The sequence below is a fragment of the Cervus canadensis genome, chromosome 18 (assembly GCF_019320065.1).
Source record: "Cervus canadensis isolate Bull #8, Minnesota chromosome 18, ASM1932006v1, whole genome shotgun sequence".
Lineage (NCBI taxonomy): Eukaryota > Metazoa > Chordata > Mammalia > Artiodactyla > Cervidae > Cervus > Cervus canadensis.
Window position 1 is genome coordinate 7,680,795 of NC_057403.1, and position 10,325 is coordinate 7,691,119.

A 10,325-nucleotide genomic window follows, 5' to 3' on the forward strand; every position below is an offset into this window, starting at 1 on the left:
ACCCAGACTTTAGAAACACCAAAACCTGGAGATCAGCAACTACATAAGCTCTGGCTGTAGACCGAAAACTAAGAAGCACCTTTACTTATGTGCTTTGAAATCATAGCAGCAAGCTGGTGTCAGAGTATTAACCTTGAGATTACATTACAGAACCTTGAGTGTACATATGGGCCATTAAAGCTGTTTTGGAATAAACATTTTCCAGAAGTGATAAAATGATGCTCTGTGGCCAAAAGCATCAGAACTATGAATTTCATAGATTTAAAATATACCATACAATATCTTCTCACATTGCCAAAGGTCCATGTCCTCAGCTCTGAATGGTTTCAGCAGAAGTCAGTATAGCTGCCATTGTCTGATTTCCTCTAGAAGCCTCAGGAGTTAGTTCGTAAGAAAGAACATTTTCTTCCTGCTCATGAATATCGTCCTTTGTATCTTCTGCAGGGGGGCCTTCTGGTTTATGATTTGGGATCTGTGACTCCTCTTGAGGGCTGTATGGCACATGCTCAGGCATCTCTTTTTTGTCTCCTTCTTTATCCATCACTTCCTCAGAATTCACTCCATTTGGCTCAGGTGTGAAAAGTGTTTCAGAAAAAACATTTTCACTTTTTTTAAACTCTTCGCTGAAATCCGTATTTTGAGGTTCAGCTTCTTTTAGTTGAACAGTGTCTGTGGCAGGAGGGTCACGGTTTGGCTTCATGTCATTTTCTCTGATGGCAGCGTCCAGGTCCTTAGAGTTATCATCCTTTCTTCGAGCCTGGGTAATCCTGAATGGATTTTCCCTTAAGTTTGAAGGACTTGGTAAGGGTGACTGGTCTAAAGCACCAATAAGATTTAATCCTTTTTTCTTTTCCCTTAAGCATGCTTGTTGATGCCTTCTGATTCTCTCCATTTGTTCTTCCACAGTCATCCTAGGTCGAGTGCTTTCAGCCAAACAGAGCTGTTCCACTGCACTTCTTGGTCGTTCCGTTCTTGAATCCATCATCTTCTTAGTTTTCCTTAATGTTACATATGAGGCTATTGTCGAAGATTCGGGTGTTGGTGATTTTGTTCTTGGAGGGACTACTCCAACAGGAAAGTGGGAACCTTTAACAGAAGTTTCTATTTCCGAAGCAGGTTCTGATTTTTCTTCACCATTACACTCATCAACTTCTGCCACTGTTGTTAATTCTGGCTCACTCTTGTAGAGTCTATAATCTGGACCCTCGTTTTTGTACTTAACTGTTGAGAAAGGCTTTGATCCTATCATACCTGTTTCCGAAGTGCCCTTCTGCTGCTTGTGTTTGCTCAGCCCTTCCATGACATCCTGAATTCTCCAGAGTTCTTTCTGAATTTGGGCACGCTGAATTCCTGCTGATTCGGTCTGGACTTCACCGAGGCGATCCAGCTGCTCTTGCATCTGGTTCCTGGTAACAGTTACATCGTACTCTAACTTATCATATTCTCTCCACGCTCGTTCCAGTTCTGCAGTGGCACGGGAGAGCTCACGACACATGCTGAGGAGTCCGTTTTGTAAATCATCCCTCTGAAGCACCACGCTCTGAATGGCTGCTGGGTTATCTGCATTCATTTCTATCTCTTGGCTGGCTGACAGCAAAGCTTGCTCAAGCGTGTATTTCTCCTTGTGGAGCTGCTGAAGTTTCTCCTCCAGAGCGTGTACCACTTTATCTTGCTCACACAGGCGGCTTAACTTGGCATCAATATCTACCTCTTCGGGTCTGTATTTGTATAATGTTCCTCTGCATTCGTCCTGTGACAGCGTTTTGCCTTGGAGGCTCTGGGGACTAACAGACTGTAAAGTAAGGCCAGCTGGCATTGACCTCCTGCCAGTCAGGTACATGTGCTTGGGATGATGGGCCCGGTGCCTGCGGTCTATGGTCATGTCTCTGCGCTCTATGGTCATGTCTCTGCGCTCTGTGGTCACGTCTCCCCTCTGAATTGGTGAAGACACTTTCGATCTGTAGGTCCACTGAGGGGAGAAGCCCTGATAGGCGGCTATGGAGCCGTGGGAGGGTGACGTGGGGATGGAGTGCATCATCTGGTCGGAGGTGTTGACCATGGTTTTGAGGCTGGTCAGGGCACCGTGGTGAGGGAGGGTGCCCTGCTTGTTGTAAAACTGGCGCTGCTGCCACTCATATAGCTGCCACATGGTGTCGTCCCGCATGGATCTCCGCTTCTCCTCGGCGCTGGGTCCCGCTGCCTTGTCGTGGGCCGAGGGCGTCACGCTGCAGATGCTCTCCGGCCTGGTCTTGCTGTTTCTCGGGAGGGTTCTGTAGCCTTCCGGGTAGCGGGCCATGACTGGGGCTCTGTGGCTTGGCATGTTTCTTGGCAACATTTGGTAAGAGATTACTCCCCTGGTTTCCTCTTCATGACCTCTTCCCTTCTGGATTTTAATCCACTGCTCCAGCTGTTGCATTGAATTCATTCTCTGTGTGACTCGATCAGCCTCTGTGTGTAAGGGCCCCATATTGGGGTGACTTCCACCTCTAAGATCTGCCAGGCTCACATTGACTGTTTTGTTCTCTGAGCTATTCAAATTGACTGGCCTGTAGTGTCCAGTCTGACCTGGGCACGTTGACCCGCTCTCATATTCAGACGACAGAGAATTCAACTTTACACTATTAATTTTTGTTAAAGGTCTATCTTGTCCATCCTTCTGAAATCCATATTTTTCAGCTTCTAATGCCTTTTTTTCTTCGTTTCTGCTCATTTCCTTGTTTTTCTGGTTATTTTGGACCTCTGGTTTAATTAGAACTCTATGATTGGGAAAGTTATTGATCTCTTTAGCTGGTGCATTTTCAGATGTAATCTTATCCACTCTTTTCACAGGTTCTGTCTGCACCAGGGCAGCGTCTAACATGGCTTTCATCCATAACTCCATTTCCTTTCCTGTGTCAGTACAGAAATAGTAGGTCCGCATGTTCGGATGGGCAGCCTTAAAAGCATATTTGCGATTAATGTGATCCTCTGAGGTAAGCAGAGCTATCTGAAAACTGGGCAACAGTATGCTTCCCAGAATACCCTCTTCTTTCTCATCTCTGTAATAGAAGAGGCAGAGATCAGAAAGTACGAACCAGCGTTTCTTCCACAGCTTCATGGCAGTGCTGTCCTGTTTATAAAGCCAACCTCGTCTGACCACAGGTGCATTAGGATTCCTTTTAATTGAATTTGATCTCTTCCCAAAATTATGAACTTTTTTTGAGGCCCGTGAAGTCCTCCCTACAGGGCTCATTGGATGCACCGCATAGTCTGAAGTCATGTTATAGTTAGAAGCTTCATTTATCATGCTTATAGGTCGTTCCTTTTTTTCTTCAGATGTCATGGTTGCAACAGTCTGTTCATTTACTACAAAAATACAATTGTCCTGGGACGGCTGTCCGGTGACTGGATGTTTACAGGTCACTTTCCTTTCATTATGGTTTATATAGTATCTTGCACCTTCAAAAGTATATGCTTCTTCCCAGCCAGTTGGCAAATCTGTGCTCTGCCGCCAGTGCCCGGTGCCCGGTGACCACGGCCTCGCCGGTGATGGGGTGCAGCCAGGTGGTGCTCTTTGCCTCCTCGTTGATGAAGAAGACGAGGCCGCCCCTGGTGATCCCGTAAGTCCAGGAGCGGGGCAGGGAGCAGATCCACTCCAGGTTCAGATCCGCCGCCATGTCTGATCAACAGCCTCCGCCGCCGCCGCCTTCTCCTGCTGCCGCCGCGGCTGCCAAGGGAGGGAGCGAGCCAGCGAACTAGCAGAGCAAGCGCGGCCAGAGCGCGCCTCCCCGGCCCGGCGCGCCCCCGCGCCTAGATTTTATGTCTATACCGTATTTTACTTATCTGTCCATCTGTTGATGAACTGTTGCATTGTTTCCATGTTTTAGCTATCAAACATCTGTTTGGGACCCTGCTTCTGATTCTTTGGTATAGATAACCAGAAGTAGAATTGCTCCTTCATATAGTTATTCTGTTTTTGATTTCCCTAGGAGCTGCCATCCTGTTGTCCAATGACTGTGCCATCTTACCTTTCTGCCCAACAGTGCATAGAATTCCAATTTCTCCACATTCTTGTCATCACTTGTTGTCTTCTATTGTTTTGACAGTAGCTATCTTAATGGCTGCAAGATGGCATTTCACTGTAGTTTTGATCTGCATTCCCCTAATGGATAGTGATGTTGATCATCTTCTCATGTGCTTGTTTGTCATTTGTATATCTTCTATGGAGAAACGGCCTTTCCCAAGTCCTGAATTGGGTTGTTTCTCGGTTGGTTTTTTGTTTAAGAATTTTCTGCATATTTTGGATATTAATGTCTTATCAGGTATATGATTTGCAAATGTTTTCTCTTATTCAGTGAATTCTTTTTTTACTCTGATGATTCTGTCTTTGATACACAAAAGCTTTTTAAATCTTAGGAGGTCCAGTGTGTGTTACCTGTGGCTTTAGTGTCACATCCAAAGAAATCATGGCCAAGTCTAATGTTGCGAATTTTTCCCTGTATTTTCTTCTAAGAATTTTATTGTTTGAGGTCTTACATTTAGGTCTTTGATCCATTTTGAGTTAATTTTTGTATGTAGGGTTAAGTAAGGGTCCAACTTCCTTCTTTTGCATGTGCATATCCAATTTCCCCAGGCTTATTTGTTGAAAGAACTGTCCTTTTCCCTCATTGCCCAGAACATGGGTAAGAAGATTTCCACTTGTTCCAGGAAGCATTCTCGTATCCCCTCACCAGGATTGTGTAAGATCTTTGTAATTTTCTCTTTGAGAAAGTCATGTCTGTCTCAGCATCACATCCTTATCATCATGACTATTAAAGAATGTGAAGAAATGTCTTAGATTTTATCCTACATGCAAGGTAACAAATTATCCTGTCAACTTCATGAGTGCTGTCAGAAGGCATGAGACTCCTGGGTCTGAGAAGAAAGATTTTATTACTCATGACACAAGAACAGCAAGAGCTTTGTGTTTTCATTTGTTCTTCTTGTCTGTATCAGCCTTCTCAGAGGTGATGAAAAGAGGCCCAGGTGGATACAATACACATAATAGGTGTACATCACAAGTGCAGGTGTGAAGGTTAAGAAATCCAAATATTTTAACATTGGTCACGAACAAACCTGCCCAAATTTTGCCTCAGAGGAAGGCATTATTTTTATTATGTGGATCAAGTAATTAACCTGTCCTTTTCCCTGGAGAATACACTGTAGACATTATCTGAAGCTGATTGATGTATGAGAAGTTCTTGATAATTTAGGACAGAAGCTGACACAAGCTGTGAGGAAACTTAAGAGAGCAAAACTTGTCTCTTAGCACCGTGCAATGTTCCCTTTAAAACGTGAGCCTAATTAACCTTCTAAACAAAAAGGCCCACTGAAGCTTTCTGGTCCCAAGACTAAACTTAACTGTGTGGCACACTGGAGTTGTAAATATTGGAAGAGACAAGAAGAGATGGGGTCACCAGGAACTTTGACAGAAAACCAGCTCCAAGGGTGAGGCGATGTCAAACTGGATGAGGCAATGATAGATGACAGCAAATAAAAAGCAAGGCAAGCACAGCATTTTCAGAAGAAATGGAAGTGGGTTATCTTGAACCGCAAAGAGACAAGGTATTACTGACATATATCACAAATTATTCTGAATAGTTTGCTGATGTAAATTTTAAAGATATAAAAGGATGCTTTTAGAGGAAAACAGAGAACATTTCTGAGCTCTCACAGGAAAAGACAGGTCTTAAACAGAGCAAAAATACCAACTCTAAAGGAGGATATGGCAAATGAGCTTGTATTGAAGTTAAGTGCTCCTACTCATGAAAAGAGAAGATAGAAATCAAGATAGAGAATTCATTTCAGCTTGCAAAACTGAAACTGTAACTACCCATCTCTCCTTCTTCAGTACCCTAACAACTCCCTTCCTGCTTTTATTGCTGTGATTTTTACTATGATAAATATCTCATAAAAGTGGAATCATACTGTGTTTGCTTTTTGTGACTGGCTTATTTCACTTTATATAGTATTCTCAAAGTTTATCCATGTTCTGGCATATATCATTATTTCCTCCTCTTTAAGCCTAAATAATATTCCATTGTATGTATATACCAGTTTATTTTTGTATATGATATAAGAAACGATTCCAGTCTGATTGCTTTGCATGTATCTGTCCAGTTTCCCAACACCATCTATTGAAGAGGCTGTCCTTGCCTTATTGTATCTGCTTGTCTCCTTTGTCATAGAGAAATTGACCATTAAGTGTAGACTCACTTCTGTTCTGTTTATTCTGTTCCATTGATCTATGTGTCCATTGATCTTGGGTCAGTACCACACTGTTTTGATGCCTATAGTTTTATTTATAGTGTAGTTTGAAATTGGGAGCAAGATAGCTACAGCTTTGTTTTTCCTTCTCAAGATTGTTTTGGCTATTCAGGGTCTTCTGTGTTTCCATAGAGACTTTATGCCTTCACTCCAGGCTTTCCCCACCATGGTTTTATTTGGGTATGAATACATACCTGTTCACTGTTATGCCATGAAACACACTATCTTTCTTACCCCCTGACCCGTGAGTAGGTAATGCTCACATGGATTATAAAGTCCATGGAATTCTCCAGGCTAGAATACTGGAGTGGGTAGCTGTTCCATTCTCCAGGGGATCTTCCCAACCCAGGAATGAAACCCAGGTCTCCCACATTGCAGGCATATTCTTCACCAGCTGAGCCACCAGGGAAGCCCAATTTTAAGGCAGCTTATAGCAAATATTGTCTGTGGATTGTTGCAGGGTGAAAGGATTACAAACAGAGGAAAGGATGCCATTTTCCTGCATCCAGAAGTCTGGAGATACACCTGTTCTTCTGTATATGAAATCATCATCCAGAGATACACAGAGACCATGTAAGTTGATTTTATGAAGGTGAACGTGACCGTGTGAGTTCATATGAATATGTGTCATGTGTTTAGGAATATGATGTGAGTTTGTGTGTGGTGAGCATGTGCACAAGTGTTTGTGAGTTTTAAACTATAATTGTGTAAGTACTATATACATAAGTATGCGAGTGTTAATGCACATGGGTGTTTGCATCTGCCTGTAAGTATTTAAATGAGTTTGTGTGCAGACTTGGTTGCCCACCAAGTGTGGCTCCAAACCCTTAACTTGAAAATCGGCAGTGATTACATCATGACACTGCATCAAATGTAAATGTATTTATATGAAAAACCAGATTTCTTGCAACTCCTAATTTATATTTCTTAATTATCAGAGTATGAAGTGCTTATTCTGGAAAAATAGCATAATTAATTAATTAATGTAGAGCACTGTGGTAACTATTTTATCTCTTTGAATGAAGTAATTGAGCATTGGTTCATTTGGTATTTACAAGAATGGTAGAATCTGTCTGTTGAGCCATCAGAACTAATTGCTCTTTTGGGAGACACTCATTTTGAACTTTCTCATTTTTTTCCATGTATATTGTTCTGTTGTGTGTCAGTCGCTCAGTCATGTCTGACTCTTTGCGACCCCATGGACTGTAGCCCACCAGGCTCCTCTGTTCATGGGATTCTCAAGGCAAGAATACTGGAGTGGGTTGCCATTTCCATCTCCAGGGGATCTTCCCAACCCAGGGATGGAACCTGCATTTCAGGCAGATGCTTTGCCGTTTAAGCTACTAGGGAAGCCTCATATGGTTCTGTGTCTGATTCTAATTGCTAATGGAGGTCAATAATCATAAAGTAAATTTCCCTACAACATCTCCATGTTGATAGGCGTTGATTTATGCAAGTCATCCAATTAACTGGCTCTGATTTGTGCTGACATTTTCTATCATGAGTGATGTGTCCTGTTCTTCCTTTTACTTGTATCTCTTTGAATGTTTTTCTAAGGTATTTTGTCCCATTCCATTTCTCTAACAACATTTTAATTGATTATTCAGTTTAATGGTCTGAAGATTAGGAGAGCACTAGTTTCAAGGTAGAGAAACATCTCAGGGAAGTACAGAATGCAGAGGGACACACCGTTTATGCCAGTCCTTTATGTGTGCGACTTCAGAAAGTCCAGCTTTCCTCAATGTGAGATCATGTCTGCCTTCAGGGATCATGGACATTAAGAAGGCTCTTGGAAACCCTCTTTTAGTCACCTAAGGGTGCTAACTAGAATCTTGTAATTGTTTCCAGTAATTAACAACTGAGACAGAAGTTTCCAGAAATGTTCTCAAATCCCAGGCCTGCACTCCCATTACTGCTGCAGGTGAAATGATAATTGCAGCTTTGATGGGAGAGGGGGGAGGACACAGCATCTCAAACCCATATATCAGGATCCAGTTGCCTCCCTCCCACACAGACACTGGGTGTAATGACCACCAGGAAGCCCCCTCTTCTGACAGCAGGAAGGTGTCAGGTAAGTGTTTTCCATCTCATTCTAAGCAGCAGAGTCTGTAAGAGAAAGTCAATCAAGATTCTGGAGAAGAGATCATATCAGACAAAGGCAATCTTCTGTGTAGTAACTTGATTCAGTGCCAACAGCAGGCAGAAAAGTGGAGTAAGTCTGAGGCGCGAGCTGAGCTAATATTGAGAGATGGGTTTCTAGAACCCACAGCAATCTCTAAAGACCCTTCATGCAATCAAATGTAATCCTCTGACAGTTTCTGTTGTGACTCAACCCAAGTTCCAGCAAAACCTGATTTTTAAGGTGCTTAAAAATATTTGTGATGAGAAGGGTGCTAGTCCACATTGGGGAAATGTCATTTGTGAATAAGTGTATGGTCTATCATTTGGTAATATTTAAGCTATTTGATAACTCTACTGAAAAAAACTTTGCTTCTCACTGAGTTAAAGCTCTTGGATTTAACTCATTCATGTCCATCAAAGCCTTTTCTAGACAAAGAATGAAACTGCACACGTGACACAATTCCCATAAAGATATTTTTCTCAACTTAAAAAAAAATTGTATTTTAAGTGGCAAAATACATTTGTAAAATCGATCTGCTGTTGAGTCTACCTTACAGGATTTATAGACTCCATGTTCAAGATGACTAGAAGTTCACCACTAATCCATACAGGTTTGCAATAAAATGTATGATGGATCTGAAGAAATCATCTAATCCCATGCAGAAAGTGTATCTAAATGGAACAACTTGAATAGAAAGGGTTGCTCCAATCCTGGATGTCTGATGCAATTAGTGTAGACAGTAACTTTGCCTCTACTGAAAACCTCTGTAGTGTGTTAATTCTGGTGAGGCTATTGTTATTCTTAGATTTAAAGAACAGTTGACATGGTAATTGCAAGTTAGAGGCAGCAGCTGGCAGTATCCTAGCATGTTCATTCTCTTTTTGTTTTTAAATAGGCTACTATCAATCCAAAAATCCAGTCTCTGAATTTATAAAATGTACAAGAATACATGCCTTGCAGATGCTATTTTACATATATGTCTGGTATGTCAGTGGCATGCACTAATCTTATTTCTTTGTTGCTATGTTTGTTTATCTCTGGTATTAACAAATATATAGGTATATGAATTGAAAACAATAATAATTCAGTTTTTGCTTACCCTCTTTTATCATGTATTAGTATTTTATGGCTGAAAGTTTACAATGTTACTTGTGCTTATTCAATAATTCCTGTGATGGGTACATTTTACCTGCTTTTCAGACATAAAAACATCCTAATACCATCCCAATACTGAGCCATTCTCATCTTCGTGACATTACGTAATCTTGGGCAGCTTCCTGCCATATGCCATACTCTACTGCCAGCAGTCCATGTATATGTATTAAGACATCTAAAACCTAACACATAGTACATAGTGCCCTACAGAATAAAGCTTTACAAAAATGGAATCTTCTTATATATAATGAAAATATAAAAGACCATGGGTCTAAAATCAAGTTAAGAAGTTGTGAAATCAAAATTAAACATACATATAGATTATTATTTGAACACAACTGACTGGTTTTTGGCAGAGCTGGTAGTTCAGTGCACTCTCTTGACCAGCCTAATGAGGTTCTAAAGTCCTCACTCTGCCCTGTGCAGCAGATCTCAAGAAATATGGAACCTCTCTGTGTTACCTTTCCCTGAAAAAATTGAAGTCACAGAAATCCCGGGCTCGTGGATTTGTGAAGAATGAAGTGATACCATGGAGTGCCTTCAGCAAGTAATTCTGCATATTAAGTGCTCTTTCAGTGTTATACATTGAACCCTTTTAAGGCTACTAGTAGCAGAAAAGCATAAAGCAAAATCTTCCCAGTGGGACCTGAGGATAAGTGGAGAATATTGGATTTCAATAGACATGATGCACTCAGCCCACGCCTGATGTTCCCATACAGACACTAACTCACGAGACAAGTACCAGTGACTGTGAACTGAGAGG

General features: G+C 41.6%; 1 protein-coding gene across 1 annotated transcript; it reads right to left on the minus strand.

The window, feature by feature from the left end:
- Window positions 1-295: 295 nt before the first annotated feature.
- Window positions 296-3,656, minus strand: LOC122420581 (pleckstrin homology domain-containing family A member 5-like). Its single transcript, XM_043435830.1, is given in 2 exon segments — window positions 296-3,490; window positions 3,492-3,656. Coding segments are annotated over 2 exon segments (3,345 nt in total). The 3' UTR covers window positions 296-310.
- Between the last annotated feature and the right edge of the window lie 6,669 nt (window positions 3,657-10,325).